General features: G+C 40.7%; 1 protein-coding gene and 1 long non-coding RNA gene across 2 annotated transcripts in view; one reads left to right on the forward strand and one right to left on the reverse strand.

Annotated features, from left to right (window-relative positions):
- Positions 1 to 4135, reverse strand: part of LOC123783993 (uncharacterized) — an 86386-nt gene extending 82251 nt beyond the window's left edge. The window contains exon 1 of the long non-coding RNA XR_015724768.1: positions 4061 to 4135. This is a non-coding gene — a long non-coding RNA (uncharacterized LOC123783993). The remainder of the gene's footprint in view (positions 1 to 4060) is intronic.
- Positions 4136 to 6317: 2182 nt separating this feature from the next.
- On the forward strand, positions 6318 to 20795 carry LOC123783994 (cytochrome P450 2C21-like). The gene is made up of 4 exons (XM_087862884.1): positions 6318 to 7838; positions 8751 to 8892; positions 12228 to 12415; positions 17220 to 20795. Exons 1-4 carry the CDS (start codon positions 7638 to 7640, stop codon positions 17460 to 17462), a joined length of 774 nt encoding a protein of 257 aa, XP_087719010.1. The 5' UTR covers positions 6318 to 7637; the 3' UTR covers positions 17463 to 20795.
- Positions 20796 to 22113: the final 1318 nt, after the last annotated feature.

The following is a 22113-nucleotide window of genomic DNA, read 5'->3' on the forward strand; positions in this document are numbered from 1 at the left end:
ACACACAGACAAAGAAGGCAATGAAGAGGGAAAGATAATATGTAAATATAGTTATATTCAAATACACATATAGAAATATGTTTTATGTATGTATACATATATATTTCTGTAGAACATACCTATGATTTGGTGATAACACTTATATAATAACTATAGATATTATTACAAGTAGTATATATATATACTACCCTGTTGCATGGCTTTAGTAATTTAAAAAACTGTCTCATTCAAGAGTAGATTATTTTTAAACCTTTGTTAATAAAAATCCTACAATATGCACACATCTTCATTATTCTTCAGGAATAGATGGGAAGGGGCTGCACATATATGTGCACTTTTATATTTCATAGATACTGAAGCATAACACAAAAAAATATGTATCTGTTTACTTTTCTATCATGAGTGTAATAAAAAGACTATTTGACCAATCCCTTCTATATGCTGAGGGTTGAATTCCTTTGCAGATTTAGTAATTTTTAACTAAAAATTCTTAGATTTTAAAGTAGGAAATCATGTCATGTGTAAACATTTCGTTGCAATGACCAGAACTTTCCAGAAATAACACCTATACCTATGTCTGCCTCTCTTTCTGGTTTATCTGTCTCTCTCTCTCTCACACACACACACATACACACACACACACACACACACGTATATATTTGTCAGCATGGGAAGGAGAGGAAGGCTGTGAGGATTTCTTGGGACAAAATAACAGAGGGCTTGGGAAATGCATATTGGGAAGCCTGATATTTGTGTGATTTTACCCTAGAGGTGATTGCTGATTTGAAATCAGGTGCTGAGAGGATGAAAGGATAACTATAAAATAACATTTAGGAATCTTAGAATATGAAAAGAATTTTTGTAAATTCTCTCAGCTAGAAGAAAATAAATGAGGAGTTCAGAGCTGGCCAAGTAGGAAGGACCAAGGAAACACCTCCACTTGACTTAAAACCTAAAGGTCTTTATGAAGATCACCCAAGGATCAAGAATAAGCCTAACACTGAACAGACTGAAAACTAGGAAATTGAATCAGTAATCAAAAGACTCCCAGTAAACACAAGTGCTGGACCAGATGGCTTCACTGGTGAATTCTATCAAACATTTTAAAAAGAGATAATACCTAGTCTCAAACTATTACAAAAAATATGGGTGCCTGTGTGGTTCAGTTAATAAAACATGCAACTGTTGATCTTGGGGTTGTAAGTTGAAGCCCCACATTGGGAGTAAAGTTTACTTAAAACACACACACACACAATCTTTAAAAAAAGACAAAAACAAAAACTTTTCCAACAAATAGAAGGAAAACTGTCAAATTCAGTCTATGAAGCCAACATTACCCTGTTTCCAAACCCAAAGACACTACAAAAAGCCCCCAAAACTACAGGCCAATAACCCTGATGAACATAGATGTAAGAATCCTCAATGACTACATTCAGCAATACCTTACAAAGATCATTCACCAGAATCAAGTGGGATTTATTCTGGGGAGGCAAGGAGAGTTCAATATCCAGAAATCAATCAATGTGACATACCACATGAACAAAAGGAAGGATAAAAGAAATTACATGATCATCTCACTAAATTCAGAAAAAGCTTTTGACAAAATTCAACATCCATTCATGATAAAAGCTCTCAACAAAGTGGGCTTAGAGGAAACATACGTCAACATACCAAAGACTATATGTGACAAACCCACAGCCTACATCACCCTCAATGGTGAAAAATTTACAGCTTTACTTCTAAGATCAGGAAAGAGAGAAGCATCCCCACTCTCACCACTTTTATTCAACATAATAGTAGAAGTTTTAGCCACAGCAATCAGATTAAAAAAACAAAAAGGGAAAAAAAGGTACCCATATTAGAAAGGAAGAAGTAAAACTGCTACTATTTGCAGACGACGTGATACTATACATAGAAAACATTAAATCCTCCTCTGTGCATAAATTCAACTCCCCCCAAAACTTAACTATTCAAGCCTACTGTTCATGAGAAGCCTTCCTGATAAAGAGTTTATTAACACATATTTTGTATGTTACATGTATTAAGTACTATAATCTTACAATAATGTAGAGAAAACAAAATATTAAGAAAATCATAAGAGAAAATATGTTTACACTACTGTCTTTCTCAAAAAAATCTGCACAAAAGTGGACCTGCACATTTCAAACCTATCTTGGTCAAGGGTCAACTGCATATAGAATGGAGCATTATTCACCAAAAAAAAAGAGAAAATACTGCCATTTGCAACAACATGGTTGAATCTTCAACACACTATGCTAAATAAAGTAAGTCAGAGAAAGACAAATACTGTATGATCTCATTTATACAAGGATTCTAAAAAACCCAACCTGACAGATACAGAGAACAGACTGTTGTTTGTCAGGGATGGGTGGTGGGGTGAATGAGTTAATATGGTCAGAGGATACAAACTTCTGGTTAGATAATGAGTAAGTTCTGAGGATATAATGTACAGCATGGTGACTAACAAAACCACCCTATATTTGAAAGTAGCTAAGAAAATAGATTTTTTAAAAATTCTTTTCAATTAGCCAATGTATAGTACATCATTAGTTTTTGATGTAGTGTTCAACGATTCATTAGTTGCACATAACACCCAGTGCTCATCACAATACCTGCCCTCCTTAATACCCATCACCTGGCTACCCCATCCCCCCAGAGAATAGATTTTAAAAGTTCTCACCATACAGAAAAAATTGCAACTATGGAGGTGATAATCATGTGAAATAACCTTATTGTGACGATCTATTTGTGATATATACATATATCAAATCATTATGTCATATACCTTATATTTATACAGTGTTATATGTCAGTCACATCTCAATAAAGCTAGAAAAAATCCCTTATAATGTTTCTTAAAAATTAGGGCGCCCGGGTAGCTCAGATGGCTGAGCATCCAACTCTTGGTTTCGGCTCAGGTCATGATCTCGGTGTTGTGAGATTGAGGCCCACCCTGGGCTCCCTACTCAGTGTGGAGTCCACTTGGGATTCTTTCACCCCCCCCCACTTCCTCCCCATCTACTCCTCCCCCTTTCGACTCTCTCTCACTCTCTCTCTAAAAATAAATAAAGAAAATCTTAAAATTTGTAAAAAATTTAACAAAAGAAACCTATACTGATTTTATATGGTGTTAGAACAAAGATAAAGGACTTCTCAGAAGGTTTTTCTTGGTTTATACAGTAACTGTATAAATTATCTAAATGCATGTTGTACTGGGAATTTATGCTTCTAGCTTGTCAGGAGCTACATGCCCTCGTGTGAGTAAATACATGAGAAATCTGAAGTGTTCTGAATATGTAATTTTTTCTCTTTCTTCTCAAAAGAAATAAAATAGCCACATAGGAATATACCAATGAGCTAGGTCAAAACTGAAAGGAGAGTGCTCTGTCCAGCAAGGACTTTAAAGTTAAACCTTTAGCTCAAGCCATGGTCTGACCCACACAATTACTTCAGAAAACAAAGGGCAAATAAAGAAATAGAAATCTGGCTATGAACTCCCAATGAATTCCCTAGCTTGTTCAAGAGTTTCATAAAAATTTTCCATGTTCTGAGTGTGAAATATTTTCTCAACAAATTAGTTTACTTATACTTCTCTCCAAATTAGACAACTAATGAATTAGATTATAAACTCTCCTAAATTCAACAGAACTCTTTTTTAATTTGACCATAAGGATTAATAAACATTTGTATAAATTTTAATATACATTTTAATATAAATTTTAAAAAAAGAAAATGTCTAGAAAAGAAAAACTGAACTTCAAACACTTTAAATGGCAGCTCCTTTTACTCTCTAACTCAGAGAGAGAAAAAAATTAACTGTGCTTTAAAGGAAATGGCCTAAAATTACTAGTTTAAAAGATAAGCCAATGAATGCAAGCTGAAAGAAAACCATACTAAGTAAACTTCAGTGATTTTTAAGATATAACGAGAAAACCTGAAATACATGAAACCTAAACCACACATCTAAGTCATCATAGGGTAAAAGAATAAATCACGAGAAAAATATTTTTAATTGAATAATGATGAAAATACAACTTACCAGAATTTGTGGCAAAGCAGCTAACACAGGACACTTAGAGGAAAACTTAAAGTCTTAGAATACCTAAAACAGAAAAAGAAGGAAAGTCTCTAATCAATGATATCATCTTCCACCTTCGTATAAAAGGGAACCTTAAGTTCAAAGCCATCAGCAGGTGGAATTAAAATATAAAAGCAGAAATGAACGACAAAAAAAAGAGAAACTCAAAAGATAAAAAGTAATGAAAGCAGAATCTGATTCTTTTTTTGAAAGATCAAGTCTGTCTCACTCTCACCAATAAATAAATAAAATTTAATGAAGGCGGGGGGCACCTGGGTGGCTTGGTCGGTTAGGCACCTGCCTTCCGCTCAGGTCAGGGTCTCTGGATTCTAGGATAGGGTGTGCTTGGGATTCTTAAATGTTGGGCTCCCTGCTCAGTGGGGGAAGTCTGCTTCTCTCTCTCTCCCTGCCCCTCCACCTCACTCGTGCTCTGTCTCTGTCTCTCTCTCAAATAAATAAATAAAATCTTTAAAAAATAAAGATAAATAAAATTTATAAACCTCTAGCTAGAGAAAAAGGAAAACCTACCCATATGAGGAATAAAAGAAGGGACATCACTATAGTGCCTTCAGGACATTAAAGAATAAGAGTATTATGAACAATAATTTTGCCAACCCAGGTGAGATGGGCAAATTCCTTAAAAGACACAAAATCCCGTATCTGACCCAACAAGAAACAGCAAGCTTAAAAAGCCCTTATAAAATTTAAAAGTTCTGGGTGCCTGGGTGGCACAGCGGTTAGGCGTCTGCCTTCGGCTCAGGGCGTGATCCCGGCGTTCTGGGATCGAGCCCCACATCAGGCTCCTCCGCTATGAGCCTGCTTCTTCCTCTCCCACTCCCCCTGCTTGTGTTCCCTCTCTCGCTGCCTCTCTGTCAAATAAATAAATAAAATCTTTAAAACAAATCCCAGCTTGAGAGAGCAGGGAAAGGGTACTGGCTTGATGTTTTTATGGTGGTTAAGGGATGGGGTAGAGAATGAGTTCCTGTGTGCAGGTCAGTGCTTGTATACTTTCAGTGTCCTGCTTCCAAAGGAAGGAGACTTTTAGCTTTCTTATCAGCTTGTCCAAATGTGAAGAGAAGAAGAAAAGGTGAGGTTCAAAAGTTGTCAGCAACCAAACATCAAAACATGGAGTCATGTTTTATATTATATACAGGAAGCCTGGTTCCAATACTATAATGTATTTTTTCAAATATCCAAATGGCACTCCAATTTCTCTCATCATTATTCTCTTCTACAAGAAAAGCACACCCAGCTTTTCAACTATGTTTTATAAAATAAGGGTTTCAAGTCTCTCCAGTCTCCTGAACTTATTAGGTTGCTGAGCTTCCTGTGGGCATCATGAAGAAATATTCACACTGAGAACTAAACTTCACACCTTTCAAGATATTTTTAAGTGACCTCCTTCTGTGAATTATCTTGTGGCTCTTATTTGGAGAATAATGTAAATAGAATACTTGGGGAAAATTAATAAATGGACTGGATTTGACAGCTTTGTTTGGAAAACAATAAATTTTAGGCAGGTTGAATTTACAGTGATGATGACATGTGCAAGTAATTCCTATACTTAACAGAATCCCAGAAGTCAACCCTTCTCAATCATTTTAAACAGTCAACTTAAGATTCATATGGTGCACTGTGTGTTATACGCACCTAATGAATCATCGAACTTTACATAAAAAACCAGGGATGTACTGCATGGTGACTAACATAATATTATAAAAAAAAATTATTATAAAAAAAGATTAGTATGAAAAAAGTGCTCTAACTTTTTTTTTTAAAGATTTTTATTTATTTATTCGACAGAGATAGAGACAGCCAGCGAGAGAGGGAACACAAGCAGGGGAGTGGGAGAGGAAGAAGCAGGCTCATAGCGGAGGAGCCTGATGTGGGGCTCGATCCCGTAACACCGGGATCACGCCCTGAGCCGAAGGCAGACGCTTTAACCGCTGTGCCACCCAGGCGCCCCAGAAGTGCTCTAACTTTTAACTTCTGTTCTTTTAGCATCTCCCTGTGATCCTACTTTCCTTCTGGGCTGTGCTCCCTGCAATGTGATCTGCTCCATTATTTTCCAGAATCGTTTTGAGTATGATGATAAAACATTCTTAAGTTTGTTAGAGCATACTCATGAAGACCTCCTAATTTCAAGCACTTCCTGGATGCAGGTAAGGTCAAGGTTCTCTGAAATGGGAAATAATTTTCTAGCTAATTTATGCTCATGCCTACCTCATCCCTTTGTCCTGTTTACAAATGGCTAAAGTAATTTTTATCAAAATAGCATTTGTAACCAATTAGTGAGTTATCAACTTAATTTTAAGTATTGAAATGAAATTTAAAACATAAAATATGGTGGGCACCTGGGTGGCTCATACTCACAACATCCTACTGGTGATTTCGGTTCAGGTCATGATCCCAGGGTCATTCTATCAAGCCTCTCCTCAGGGTCGGTGCTCAGCAGGGAGTCTGCTTGAGATTCTCTCTCTCCCTCTTCCCCTCCACACCGTGCTTACTTGCTCTCTTTTCTGCTCTCTCTAAAATAAATAAATAAATATTTAAAAATTATTGTAAAAACCATGAAATATAGTAGTAGAGAAATGTAGTATAGGCATCAATTATAACAAGGTAATTTTCTGAGAAACCATTTTCTAGCCATAGATAAGACGGTGATGATATAAAATATATTTCTTACTATGGTGCTATGTCAGAAAACGGTAGTGACCTGTGTTGTATGATCATTAAGAACTAAAATTATGTGTCGACCATAAGGTCATGTGTTCCACCTGGAAGGACTCTAGAGAACAAGGAGTCTACTCATTTCTTGGAACAGAAAAGTGTCACCCAGAGATATTAAGCATATTTTCCAAAGACAAGGAATTCCTAGCCAAGGCAAGAAATGAGCTTGACCTAGAAGCTAGATTTCTCCATTCTCTCTGTAGTTTGATACAAGCTACTGGCCTGAATAAAAGCCTTCAGTGACTACCAAGGGGATTCAGTCACGAGGTACTGTCAAACGTAGAGTCAATAAACTCTAGGACTGGCTTTGGGCAGATGAAGAAGGGCAATGTGCATATTCCGAGGGTATAAAATCCCTAAAATGCTAAGTAATATGGGCATTTCTTTAATCTTTCTGATGCAGTTTCTTCATTACAAAAAAAGGGGGTGAGCCCTGCAAACTTTTTAGGTGACTCTGTAGAAAAACGTTTAGTCAAACTGGGATGAACACTGTGTTCTAGCTCTTACTACACTGATGTCTTAGAATGGTTGACTGACTTTTCTGAACGACAATACTCTCCTTTGGGAACAAAGATGGTAAGCTCCTGGATTCCTTCACAGAGGTATGTCTAGGAAATAAATTTAAATGGTTTTGGAATTCCTTTGAGACTTGTGCATACTGTAACTCCAGACATCTTGTCAGTTCCCTCTCCTTCAAATTCCAAGTGTGTTCTGGAGCAGGAAGCATGCCTTACTCACCTTATCTACTCAGCGTATAACTAGGAGTCTGATACATAACATGGGCCCTTAAACTTTGCTGAGTGAATTAATGAATGATTCTTTCCTCTTTCAGCTCTACAATGCTTTCCCTCTTTTAATACATTACCTTCCAGGAAGTCATCATGTGTTATTTAAAAATATTGCTAACCAATTTAAGTTTATTATGGAAAAAATAAAAGAACACCAAGAATCCCTGGACTTCAATAACCCTCGGGACTTTATTGACTACTTCCTGATCAAAATAGAAAAGGTATAATGTGACACTTTAGCTTGTGGGTGGTGTGATTCACAGATTAGCTTTCTCTTCCCAGTGACACTGGGTATTTAAAACAAATGGTCCTTCCTAAAGATGTATTAATTGCTTGTCTAACCTCTTGTTTGTGCAAACCACATTGGGTATCTTGAGATATTTCTAAATTCTCACTGAAAATGACTTTACAGGTTTTACATTTATTGTGTTAAAGCTGGTTCTTTATTTGGGGGCAGATTGAAATATACACTCACACATATTCAAGATTAATGATACACAACATATCATCCTTCATGAAATAAGATCAGAAATGGGATGATGTAACAAATGAGGTAACACAGGAATGGACAGGAGTCTACAAAGGCCTACTTTTGGAAAGGCACTAGGAAATCTTCACAGATGAGGTAGGTTTCAAAGAAACCGTAGCTTTGACCAACAGAGACAACAAAGTAGGCTTAGGGAATGAGAAGTGCAGTGATCAAGTGGGTGGAATTTTCAGACAGGTGATCTTGATTGTAATTGAGGAACTGTCATAGGTGTAATGACTGATCAGTTGGGGAAAGTGATGCATTTTGGGGGGTGGGTGGTTCTGGAAGTTTGAATGAGAAAGTTAGACATTATAAAATAGGTAATAGATGCTAGAATTGATAGTAGCAGTGAGGACAATAAAAATTATGTTTCAAAGAAATATTAGAGCAACTGATTGACTCTAAGGGACAAGAAAGTGAAGAATCAGAAAGGACTTGTTGCAAGTTTATAACTCTGATTATATTTTAACTGTTGGACAGAACCCTAGCAGCTATCTAACTTGACCTTCAGCTGTAGCGCTCACACCAAATAACAGTGTCATATTGAGTTAATTACTTCTGAGACTCTCTTATTTATCAAGTAATTGTAACACATCATTTCTAGGAAAAACACAATAAACAGTCTGAATTTACCATGGACAACTTGGTCGTTACCATATGGGACGTGTTTAGCGCAGGAACAGAGACAACGAGCACCACCCTGAGATATGGACTCCTGTTGTTGCTGAAGTACCCAGAGGTCACAGGTATGGTCGCAGGTGTTGGGCAGGGTGCAATTCCAGGTAGAAATGGATGGGTGACACTGACAGCTATCCCACTCTTCACCTGCCCAGACAGTGCACAGAAAAAATTTCCATCATTCGTACATCTCCCCGTCATTGGATAAGTTAAATTCAAATTATAGTACAAAAAGATAATGAAATATTTAAACAGCAGCAGAGATTTGAAGGGCAGAGCTCACTGTTTCCCCTGCTGTGGTGGAATGTTCCTGATCTGCGTTGGGACAGATGCAATAAGCAGAACTGTCTTAGGATCTAGAAGAATCAGCCTTCTGCTTCTCTAAATGGGTATCACTTGATATGCCTTCAATGTCCAGATAAATATATTTATGTCAGAATATATTTCTACTCAAATGTATTTGCAGTGTGAGGATTGGCTCAACAGAAATGACAGTCTTTCTTTATCAAAAAGACTCAGTCCCTAAGGAAAAAAGTTATATACAAATAACATTCTTTTCAAATATACTCATCTGGGCAAAGAAACTCCTCTTCACAAATATAATTTCTCTTGCAAATGCAACCTTTCCACTTTTCTCCTCTTTTTTTCTTGCATGCTCACCGAAGAGGGTATTTCCCTCACTACTGTATCATGTTCTGTGCTTTGGCACATTGAGACACTTTTTTTTTTTTAATATGACAGTTCTTATTTATTTATTTATTTATTTGACAGAGATAGAGACAGCCAGCGAGAGAGGGAACACAAGCAGGGGGAGTGGGAGAGGAAGAAGCAGGCTCATAGTGGAGGAGCCCGATGTGGGGCTCGATCCCATAACACCGGGATCACGCCCTGAGCCGAAGGCAGACGCTTAACCGCTGTGCCACCCAGGCGCCCCTGAGACACTTTTAATACAATTAAATCTCAGGAGGCTTATCTCCATGATGTCACCACCAGATTATTCTCCTTTGTTTAAGGTCCTCCTGTCCTCCCAGTCTAAGTAACAAGTGCTTTCCCAGTGGTGAGATCTAGAAGAACAGCTTCGAAATTCCTCTGCTATCACACATTGTGGGATCTAATGGCACTGTGTTTCCTTCACGTGACACATTCTTTCAGCCAAATAACTTCCCTCTGGTTAGACCTATGTTGATTACGACTACGAATACTGTAGGACATTTTTCTCCAGACCAGTAAATCTGTGTACATGGCAAAAGTCTTTTTTGTGTCCTCGTTTCCCCATTGCTTCCATGTTCATTTTTTCTTGCATCATATCCATTTATATTTTCCTTTTCTTTCTTCCCATTTTCATTCCTTACTGCGCCATTCTCTAAGCATTCTGATTTTATAAGTCAGTTCCTAACCACTTTACATAATCCCTCTCTTCTAGATAAAAATCCAGCTTCTCAACCTGAGAAGGTGAAGTTTAAAACTTCTCTAAAATTCTTAAGTCTTCCTGATAGCCATCAAACCACAGAGTTATCACATGCTCCACTAACAAAGACATATTCTTCAGGTAGTGGATCCACACCATTTGACTAGCAACATGGTACTAGAGAAAATGGGTTATAGACTAACTACAGTGGCTTCAGATTCTGACTTTACTAGTAAGTAGCTTTGTGACCTCAAACTCATGACTACCTCTGCATATCTTTCTTGGTCCCTCATCTGTTTAGGAGAGATGCCACTTCTTAACATTCACAGAATCTTTCCCTCATAGGAGTAAGTTAATAAATGTTTGTTTTGGGGTGCCTGGTGGCTCAGTCATTAAGCATCTTGCTTCGGCTCAGGGTGTGATCCCAGGGTCCTGGGATCGAGCCCCGCATCGGGCTCCCTGCTCTGCTGGGAGCCTGCTTCTTCCTCTCCCACTCCCCCTGCTTGTGTTCCCTCTCTTCCTGGCTGTCACTCTCTATCAAATAAATAAATAAATAAAATCTTTTTAAAATAAATAAATAAATAAATAAATAATAAATGAATGTTTGTTTTAACTAATGAATAGTCCTACCAAAACTGGACATTATTAACATGATACATTTTGCAAATAAAGGAAAAATATAATTCACTAACACAAATTACTCTCAGTGATCTTATTCGGTTGCTAAGATTGTGGATTTGGGAATAAGAAAAACCACTTAACACCTGGGCGTCCTTAAGAAGCATGAGAGACTATGGGCTCTGAGAAACAAACTGAGGGCTTCAGAGGGGTGGGAGGTGGGGGAATGGGATAGGCTGGTGATGGGTATTAAGGAGGGCACGTATTGCATGGTGCACTGGGTGTTATAAGCAACTAATGAATCATGGAAATTTACATCAAAAAATAAAAAAAATACATAAAAGAAAAAGCAAAATTTTAAAAAAAGAAAAAAAAGGAAATATATTTGCTTTTATGGACCTGTTTCCTCATTTTTAAGGCACATAAAATAAGACCCAAGACATACAACTTTTTGAGGAATTATAAAGTAGTGTAATACATTGTACAGCATGCCTGTCATGTTTTGCATTCTAAATAAATGTTAACTTCTAGATCCTATGTGCCAGTCAAACATCTTATTCAGTTCTATTTATTAAGTATTTTTTGCACTGGGTGGTTCTTACCCTCTTGGAACGTATTTTTGTTTAAAAGATTGTATTTTTTTGAGAGAGAGAGCAACACACAGAGAGGGCATAAGGGGGGGGGGGTGACGGGCAGAGGGAGAAGCAGGCTCTCCGCTGAGAAGTGAGTCACATGTGGGGTTCAATCCCCAAACTCCGGGAACATCACCTGAGCCCAAAGCAGACACTTAACAGACTGAGCCACACAGGCACCCGGAACTTACATATTTAAAACAAAAACTGGAATACCCAAAGTGGTCAAACAGCATGGTCTGTAGTGAGCTTTAAAGACCCCAGATCCCTGAATTTATCAAACAGAGTACACAAAAGAGAGAATCAGAGTTGAATTTCATGGTACAATTATGCATTATATGTACAAATATTTAAGTCTCTAATGAGATTCCAATTTGATTAAGAAACAAATTTCTATTTTTTTCTCTCTTTCCCTATGGAAGTGGCCATATGTGATTTTCCCCTCCCCAATCTCCTTCCACAATGTAACCATGATTAAGATGAAATCAAGGGGCACATGGGTGGCTCACTCAGTTAAGCGCCCGACTCTTGGTTTCCGCTCAGGTCATGATCTTAGGGTTGTGAGATTGGGTCTCCCATCCAGCTCTGCGCTGGATGTGGAATCAGCTTGGGGATCTCTCCTTCTCCCTCTGCTCCTCTGCCCCCCACTGTCTCTCTTTAAAATAAATAAAATCTTTCAACAACCACAACAAAGAGATCAAAAGAGTTTTCCATTTCACATAAATTCTGATTCCTGTCCTGCCAGCTAAAGCCCAGGAAGAGATTCACCGTGTGGTTGGCAGACATCGGAGCCCCTGCATGCAGGACAGGAGCCGCATGCCCTACACAGATGCTGTGCTACACGAGATCCAGAGATATATTGACCTTGTCCCCAACGGTATGCCCCATGCAGTGACTCAGGACATTAAGTTCAGAGAGTACTTCATTCCCAAGGTGAGAGATATTTCATCTCTACTGCTCATTAAGAATTTTTATTTTTTATTTTTATTTATACGATTTTTGTTTCAAGAGAGAGAGCAAGGGGGGAGGGACAGAGGGAGAAGGACAGACATTCTCAACCAGGCTCCACCCCCAGCCCAAGCCCACCCAGGGGCTCCATCTCATGACCCTGAGATCATGACCTGAGCCCAAATCAAGAGTTGGAGGCTTACCTCACTGAGCCACCTAGGTGTCCGCTCCTTAAGGATCCTAGGTTATCAAGCATCGCAGCAGTAGGATTATAGATCACCTAACCATCTACAGCTATGTCATAGTCACACCCCAAGCGTCTTGCCCTCTGACCACATGCTCCTTTCCTTTTACTTTCTTGATACAATTTTATAAATCAGAGTGCTTAGATTCCCACAGGATTTTCTTCATAGTATTCATCGCCAAGACTTCTTACGCCTATGTTTTCTTCTGGGATTTTTGTGGTTTTAGGTCTTATGTTCAATTATTTAATTCATTTTGAATTCATTTTTGTATCTGTTGTAATATAGTGTCGAGTTTTTCCAACACCATTTAATGAAGAGACTGTCTTTTCTTGATTGTGTATCTTTGTGCCTTTGTTAGAAATTAATTGGGCATCTATGCATGGGTTTATTCCTGGGCCCTCTATTCTGTTTCATTATCTGTCTGTTTTTATACCAATATCATGCTGTTTTAATGACTGTCCCTTTGTAATACAGCTTGAAATGAGGATGTGTGATGCCTCCAGCTGTGTTCTTTCTCAAGAGTTCTTTGGCTATTTAACATCTTTTGTCATTCTACACAAATTTTGGGATTGTTAGTTCCATTTCTGTGAAAATGCCATAGGAATCTTGATAGGGATTGCATTGAATCTATAGATGGCTTTGGGTGGTATAGACATTTTAACAATATCAATTTTCCCAAACCATGGAAACAGAATATCTTTGCATTTATTTTTTTTATATTTTTTAAAGATTTTATTTATTTATTCAACAGAGAGACAGCCAGAGAGAGAGGGAACACAAGCAGGGGGAGTGGAGGAGGAAGAAGCAGGCTCATAGCGGAGGAGCCTGATGTGGGGCTCGATCCCATAACGCCGGGATCACGCCCTGAGCCAAAGGCAGACGCTTAACCGCTGTGCCACCTGCATTTATTTTTTTTTTAAGATTTTTTATTTATTTATTTGACAGAGATAGACAGCCAGTGAGAGAGGGAACATAAGCAGGGGGAGTGGGAGAGGAAGAAGCAGGCTCCCAGCAGAGCAGGGAGCCTGATGTGGGGCTCGATCCCAGGACCCTGGGATCATGCCCTGAGCCGAAGCCAGACGCTTAATGACTGAGCTACCCAGGCGCCCCTGTTTTTAAGTAATTTTGACACCCAGAATGAGCCTTCAACTCACAACCCTGAGATCAAAAGTCACACACTCTACCAACTAATCCAGCAAGGCGCCCCAGGTTCATATGATCTTAATCTTCCGCAATTTTTTAATGCTTCTTTAGTACCCTAACATGTTATCTACCCTGAGGAATATTCCATCTGTGCTTGAGAAGAATGTGTACTCTGTTTCTTTCAGATGGACTGTTCTGTATCTCTTAAATACACAGACTCATACACTCATATGCTTTGAAGTTCTTATGTGATAATTCTAACATCTAGGATACTATGGGATCTGCTTCTGTTGATTATTGTTTTCTTTAACTCTGAGTCACATTTCCTTCTTTTTCACATATTTAATAATTAATCACATGCTTGGGTGCCTAGCTGGCTCAGTCAGTTGGAGCGTGCGACTCTTGATTTTAGGTTTGTGAGTCAAGCCTAGGTTGTGTGTGGAGCCCACTTAAAAAAGTAATTTATTATATGCTGAACATTTTGAATGATGACTTGTGGGGAATCTGATGATGCTGACTTCCCCTAAAGGGCATTGGCTTTTATTTTGGCAGGCAGGTAAATTCCTCACAAATGTTTTTCAGTCTGTGAGGCTTACTATAATTCATTCATTGTGAATTAGTTTCACTTTTGAATTTAGTCTTTGTGCGTGGCCCTCAGTCCAGTGTTGGTTCCTTAATCCAAAAATTTGCAAGTTTGAGGGTGACCAAAAAAAATCTGAGGTGCCGAGAAAGTCCTCTCCACCCTAGATGGGTTAGAACCTCAACTTCTCTCTCACTGCACAACATCTGATATCCACCTTCGGTTCTTAAGCAGTCATACTCTGATAGGCTCCACTGAGTTTCCTCCTGTATATGTGTCACCCAACCCGTAACCATGGACTTCTAGGGAATAGTTTGTATACTTTTGAGATCCTCTCTATTTATAGATTCCTCCTGCCCTGTATCCTTCCTCATGAATTCTAGAAGCCAATTTTTTAAAATCTTTGTCTTCTTAGATCAAAAGGAGTAGTGCTTTGCTTGGCCTTCACCTCCCTGAACTCTAGGAGGAAAGTGATGTCAGGGAGAAATTCAGAGTGGTTGTAGGCCCTACCTAATTTCTCTTTAGTAAACTATCACAATCCTGGATTGTATCTTGTTCAATGTTGGAAAGCAGTTCCTTCTTTTTTTCTGGATTTCTATTCATGGTAGTTGTGAGGACAACTCCAAACCAGTTACTCTGTTATAGTTTGAAGTAGATGGTCCCTTGAGCCAGAAGTGTTTTGTCACTAACTTTATATGGAAGTCTATTGTAGGGCTGACCATACTATCTTCCTGTACTTCATAGTCAGAGCATGTCTCTAAGTCCACCCAGGGCAGAAAATAAATCACAAGAGTAGCTGTGCTCTAGGGAAGAGCCTCAGTAAAGACTGAAACATCAGGGACTTCTGGGTGGCTCAGTTGGTTAAGTGTCTGCCTTCACCTTGGGTCATGAACCTGGGGTCCTGAGATCCAGTTCCACATCAGGCTCCCTGCTCAGTGGGGAGTCTGCATCTCCCTCTCCCACTGCTCTCAAATAAATAAATAAAATCTTAAGAAAAAAACCACGGAAATATCAGTCTTTCATTTGTCTACATGCAATTGACAGTCTATGCATTTGATCCATGACCTTTCTGCAGTGAGAACGCCATTGTGTATTTGGGAAGGCCAGACAATATACTAGAAAAAATCCAGACAGATTTTCATTTGAATTTTGTCTCTGCTATGTAATAAATGTATGACCTTTATTAAGAACCCAAGACTGTGAATGTAGTCCTTCTCATAACAGTAACAAATTTCTCTTTATTGAGCATTTAGTGTGGTTATCATTATTGTTATTGTTTTTATATAGAGAGAGAGCAAGTGAGTAGGGGAGAAGGGGCACAGTGGGAGAGAATTTTTTAAGGATTTTATTTATGTATTTATTTATTTAGAGAGAGCATGTGAGCAGTGGGAGGGGCAGAGGGAGAGGGAGAGAGAGAATCTCAAGCAGACTCCATGCTGAGCATGGAGCCCGATGTCGAGCTTGATCTCACAACCTGCAGATCATGACCTGAGCCAAAATCCAGAGTCAGATGACCAACTGAGCCACCCAGGCACCTCTAGCATGTGGTAATTTTCATGCAAAAGTATTACATGTATTATCTCATTTTACATTTGCAAGGAACTAGTGCAGATGTATCCTCTACATTTTGCTAGTAATGAACATGAGTCATGGAAATGTTAAAGAACTAACCTATGATCACTGAGCTTAATTCAATAGAAAGATTCCACTGCTTTTGAAAACTAAACCTCAAATCATTATGTTACACTGCATCTGTGAGTTTAAGAAAAATGTAATAGAGGGGCACCTGAGTGGCTCAGTCATTAAGCGTCTGCCTTCTGCTCAGGTCGTAGTCTCAGCGTTCTGGGATTGAGCCCCGGCATCAAACTCCGTGCTCAGCGGGAGGCCTGCTTCTCCCTCTCCCACTCCCCCTGCTTGTGTTCCCTCTCTTGCTGCCTCTTTTCTTGTCAAATAACTAAATAAAATATTTTAAAAATATATTAAAAAAAAAACCGTACTAGAAACCAGGAATGTTCTCTCATTTCCATAAGAAATTGCAACAATTCAATTGAAAGAACACAACAGCAGGAGGGGATACTTCCCATCTTTTTAAAAAAATTTTTAAGTATCTCAGAGTCCGCAGTCTCTCATGCTTCATTCCCCCTTCTGAGAAACAAACTGAGGGCTTCAGAGGGGAGGGGGGTGGAGGAATGGGATAGACTGGTGATGGGTAGTAAGGAGGGCACGTATTGCATGGTGCACTGGGTGTTATACGCAACTAATGAATCGTCAAACTTTACATTAAAAAAATTAAAAATTAAAATTTTTTCTAAGTAAGGTCTACATCCAATGTGGGGCTTGAAGCCACGACCCTGGGACCAAGAGTCATGAGCTCTTTGATTGAGCCAGCCAGGCGCCACTCAGTTTGTCATCTTGATGGGAAGGTGAAAGGTTTTCAAGAATATGGCCACTCAGGTAGAGCTCTGAAGACCTCATACTCGGCTCCAAAGAAAATGACCTGGATTTTCAGTAGCATCAGCTCTTTTAGACAATACTGCAATTACTTTGTCAAGAACAATGCACTCCAGGGAGTTCCCTTAATTTTCTGAAAAGCAAATGCTAATATCGGGCTACAAACTGAAGAGAATGACTTGGGAGTCACTTAACAGTGCCTTGGACTGCCATTATAGGATTTAAAAGCTCTTAGGGTTGGTCATTCGTTTGTTCTGTGATATGGAGTAAATAACGTTTTTTGTGCCTGTCTCCTCATCTAGACAACAAAAGGATTTCAAGCTCCATGACTTTCATTATTGTCCAGTTTACCCGTTTTCCTTCATTTCAGGGCACAACCATATTAGTATCTCTGACTTCTGTCCTGCACGATGACAAAGAGTTTCCCAACCCAGATCGCTTTGATCCCGGCCACTTCCTGGATGAAAATGGCAACTTTAAGAAGAGTGACTACTTCATGCCCTTCTCAGCAGGCAAGCAAGCTTCATTATTATCTCTACATCAGGGGTCAGTGAGAGGAGGAAGGGCTTTGTATGGAGGCTACTCAGGGCGGAAAAGATTGTCATTTTTATGAGGCCAGAGGCATCACTCCCAAAGCCCAGGTTATTTCTCGTTTGATTGGAGGGCTCCCTTGCCAAGATTGGCCCTGGAACCCACCACTGAGATTCCAAAGAAGGGGCAGAGGGTAGAGTAGATAAATAGAGGGTAAGGGAAATTTGAGTTATCTCCCTTCAATTTGTCAGGGTCCTGGGAGGAAACATGTGGCATACTCAACAAGTCATTCCAGGATGACTGGAATCTAGATAACATTTGAATTTTCCAGTCTGTCAGGGGACCAGTGATTAGTTAGTAAGCTTGTGGCTAATTTTTAAGTATTTGATGATGAGACTATTTCCAGAGGTGTGGGCAGGATTCAGGAGTGATAAAGCACTCAGGGACTAGCATCAGCAGGAAGATGTTCCCATCGTAGGGCTGAAGGGATGAGGGAAGGAGGGAGTTACTGGAACCCAAATAGAACTTTAGGAAAGAGAGAGTGGCTGCCTCAACAGGAGATGTGTCTGTAGCAGAGGCATACAGCCACTGTCTAAACTATAGCCTGGCAGGGTGGGATGGAGGGAATAAACACTCTGACCTTGTCAATAGCTAATACTCTGAATTTATTCAGAACCCAGAAGGGAACGAACTTCTAGGTTTATGCAGTCCATAGAAATCTGAACACAGAGTAGGCATAGAAGACAAACACAAAATGGAGCTGGAAGGAGGGAGAAATGGACAGTATTCAGCACATTCCAAAGGAGAAACGGGGAAGAGAGGAGGGCAAAGGGCCTTTCCCGTAGAAGTAATTGAAACAGAGACAAAAATAGGAGATTTGCTTCCAGTTGAATATATAAGAAACCTAAGTATCAAGCAGCCCTTGCTATTGTGGCCTCAAGATTATGTGCCATGCCCAGAAATGATCTCAAAGCAAGATACTATTCTAAAAATCCTTATCTTTCCTTCTATACGTCGGGCCCATTACTGAATAATGAGACTCCTTGAGATTTCTATTCAAGTCACAGGGCTTATGGACCTGCTCTGCCCTGACACTGTGGGTATCATTACAAGATCGGAAGCCTTACCTTCAGAGCTTAGGTTCCAGGATGTGAGACAGATGAATCAGTATAATTTCATCTGAAATGTGCTGTCATAGAAGCATTAACAAGCGTTATAGAAAACAGATAAAGAAGTGATACTCTCAGCACATCAAAGAAGTTTGCATAGAAGAAATAACATCTGAGCTGGATCTAGAAGGGTGTGGAAAATATCAACAGGCAGAACAGAGAGGAAGGCTATTTCAGTTGGAGGAATGACTGGAATCCAGACAACATTTGAAATTGCCAGTCTGTTTGGGGATCAGTGATTAGTTAGTAGGCTTGTGGCAAATTTGTACTATTTCTTTTTTTCCTCCCCCTTAGTTCAGGATGACATACATACATCATTTTGTCTGACTGTCTTTGAAATTTCTAGGTCTATGTGGATTCTCCATACATAGGAAATTGAATTCTATTTCCTTCTGTTAATTTGTCTCATGTCAATGTGATTCTTAGTCCAGCTACAAGGACCTTGAAGGGGACAGGAAATTCTTGCTCCCCGACACGGTGTGTCAGGTGGACACCTTAACTCGCTGGACACTGCTCGCCCCACACAGTGCTATAGCTGAGAGATCCTTAGGACATCTGACAGCGGGCACACAGTAAGATTTCCTACCATGTCAGTCTTTCAGAATCTCTGTCTGTAGAGTCTAATGGAGCGGGAATGGGGAGAATCCTTTTTCTCTCTTTCTGAATTTAGATTAGCAGGAGAAAATACTTGTGGAACTGCTTCCTTGGGCTTGGCGACTCTTGGTATATTTGGGAGGGTCCTCTCTGCTTGCATTTCTGTTTCCTCCCAGAGAGGGTCTTTGTTTTCCTTTGTGTCCTTTATGTCATTTGTCATACAAACTTTGCTGTAGGTTAATCGACACGTGAGGGAAGGCTGTTGCTTAAGGACATCTTGGAAGCCAGAGTTGCAAAACTGGCAGACACCGATAGGACACTTCAAAGCCATTAGAGCTGAGGCACTCAGTGAAGCATATGACTCCCGATCTCGGGGTTGTGGGTTTGAGCCCCATGTTGGTTGTACAGATTGCTTAAAAAATAAAAACTTAGGGGAGGGAGTTAAGATGGCGGAGGAGTAGGGGACCCCTTTTTCAGCCAGTCCCCTGAGTCTAGTTGAATAGGTACCAGACCAGCCTGAACATCCACAGAATCAGCCTGAGACGCAGGAAGACGCATCTGGATCTCTACAAATGAACATCTCCAGCGCTGAGTATTGAGGTACAAAGAGGGGAGCCATAAAACCGCGCACAGATATCGGAAGATAAACGGAAGGGGGAGGGAGCCGCCGCGTTTGGGCGCCGGGAAGCGGCAGCCACCTGCACGGGGGAGCGGGCGGGCTCGTGGACGGCATCCGCGAGAGAGAGCGGACTGAGACCGTGAGCCGTGAACCGTACCACCAGGCATCTCCCGGAACACCGGAATCCCGGTGTGCTCGCTGGAAACAGACTGAGACCGGGAGCTCCCGGAGCGTGCACAGGGCGGCTGGCAGCTGGCGGGCCACCTGCACGGGGGAGCGGGCGGACTCGCAGTCGGCACCCCCGAAACAGCAGACTGAGACCCTGAACCGGGTGCGCGCACCACCAGGCTTCTCACGGAACTCCGGAATCGCGGTGTGCTCACCGGGCATAGACTGAGACCGGGAGATCCGGGAGCCTGCGGGGCGGCTGGCGGTGTTAGAAACACAAAGGACAGAGACGCGCCGGCCCTGGAAGTGAGGGCTGGGACGCCGGGTGTGGGGCGCACATCCCGGGATGCTGCAGGGTTGAGCAGCACCAACAGAAACAGAGTTAAAGTGGCCAGAACATCAGTGGAGAACGGGCCGCAATCCCTCTGTTCTGTGACAATGCAGCCTCTGCTGCTCTGACTCTCAGAAGAGGCATAGCCGGCCGCCAGGGAAAGCCGCCAGAGAACAAAAGCCTGGAAATACCGGCTCAGAGAGTGCCCATCCCCATCCCCCCTCGCAGGGGACACGGAGACTCTACCCAAACAGGGTTGCCTGAATATCAGTGAGGCAGGCCCCTCCCCCAGAACACAGAAGGCAGGCTGAAAAATCAAGAAGCCCATAACCGGGGGCGCCTGGGTGGCGCAGTCATTGAGCGCCTGTCTCCGGCTTAGGGCGTGATCCCGGCATTCCGGAAAGGAGTCCATCATTGGGCTCCTCTGATGGGAGCCTGCTTCTTCCTCTCCCACTCCCGGCTGCTTCTGTTCCCGTTCTTGCTGACTGTCTCTCTCTCTCAGATAAATAAATAAATAAAATCTTTAAAGAAGAAGCCCACATCCCTAAGATCCCTATAAAACAAGGGGCACGGCCTGGGACCCAGTCAATAATTTGGGCTCTGGAAACCCCGCAACCTCTCCTCATCAGAATGACAAGAAGGAGAAGCCCCCCCCAGCAAAGAAAAGACAGTGAGTCTGTGGCCTCTGCCAGAGAAATAATGGATATGGATGTAACCAAATTATCAGAAATGTAATTCAGAGTAACGATGGTCAAAATGATGAGTAGAATTGAAAAAACTATTAACGAAAAGGTTACTGAGAATATAGAATCCCTAAGGACAGAAATGAGAGCGAATTTGACAGAAATTAAAAATTCTATGAGCCAAATGCAGGCAAAACTAGAGGCTCTGACGGCCAAGGTCACCGAAGCAGAGGAACGGGTTATTGAATTGGAGGATGGGTTAATAGAGGAAAAAATGAAAATAGAAAATGGTCTTAAAAAAATCCACGCCCACGAATGTAGGTTACAGGAGATTACTGACTCAATGAAACGATCCAATGTTAGAATCATCGGCATCCCCGAGGGGGTGGAGAAAAACAGAGGTCTAGAAGAGATATTTGAACAAATTGTAGCTGAAAACTTCCCTAATCTAGCAAGGGAAACAAACATTCATGTCCAAGAGGCAGAGAGGACCCCTCCCAAGCTCAACCATGACAAACCTACGCCACGTCATGTCATAGTGCATGTTGCAAATATTAGATCCAAGGATACAGTATTGAAAGCGGCCAGGGCAAAGAAATTTCTCACGTACCAAGGCAAAGGCATCAGAATTACGTCAGACCTGTCTACACAGACCTGGAATGAGAGAAAGGGTTGGGGGAGCATATTTAAAGCTCTTTCAGAGAAAAACATGCAGCCAAGGATCCTTTATCCAGCAAGGCTGTCATTCAGAATTGATGGAGAAATAAAGACATTTCAGAATCGCCAGTCACTAACCAATTTTGTAACCACGAAACCAGCCCTACAGGAGATATTACGGGGGGTTCTATAAAAGTAAAAAGGCCCCAAGAGTGATACAGAACAGAAAGTCACAGCCAATACAAACAAAGACTTTACTGGCAACATGGCATCATTAAAATCATATCTCTCAGTACTCAGGCTTAATATTAATGGCTTAAATTCTCCCATAAAACACCACAGGGTTGCAGATTGGATAAAAAGAAATGAGCCATCCATCCATTTGCCGTCTACAAGAGACTCATTTCGAACCCAAAGATGCATTCAGACTGAGAGTAAGGGGATGGAGTACCATCTTTCACACAAATGGACCTCAGAAGAAAGCTGGGGTAGCAATTCTCATATCAGATAAA

This window comes from Ursus americanus, chromosome 6 (assembly GCF_024610735.1).
Source record: "Ursus americanus isolate L20-20 chromosome 6, mUrsAme1.1.p, whole genome shotgun sequence".
In the NCBI taxonomy this organism is placed as follows: Eukaryota; Metazoa; Chordata; class Mammalia; order Carnivora; family Ursidae; genus Ursus; species Ursus americanus.

Coding starts and splice junctions, on each gene's coding strand:
- LOC123783994 (XM_087862884.1), top strand. CDS start 7,638: ATGAATGATTCTTTCCTCTTTCAGCTCTACAATGCTTTCCCTCTTTTA. Junction 7,839..8,750: donor TCCTGATCAAAATAGAAAAG/GTATAATGTGAC, acceptor CATCATTTCTAG/GAAAAACACAATAAACAGTC. Junction 12,416..17,219: donor GAGAGTACTTCATTCCCAAG/GTGAGAGATATT, acceptor CCTTCATTTCAG/GGCACAACCATATTAGTATC.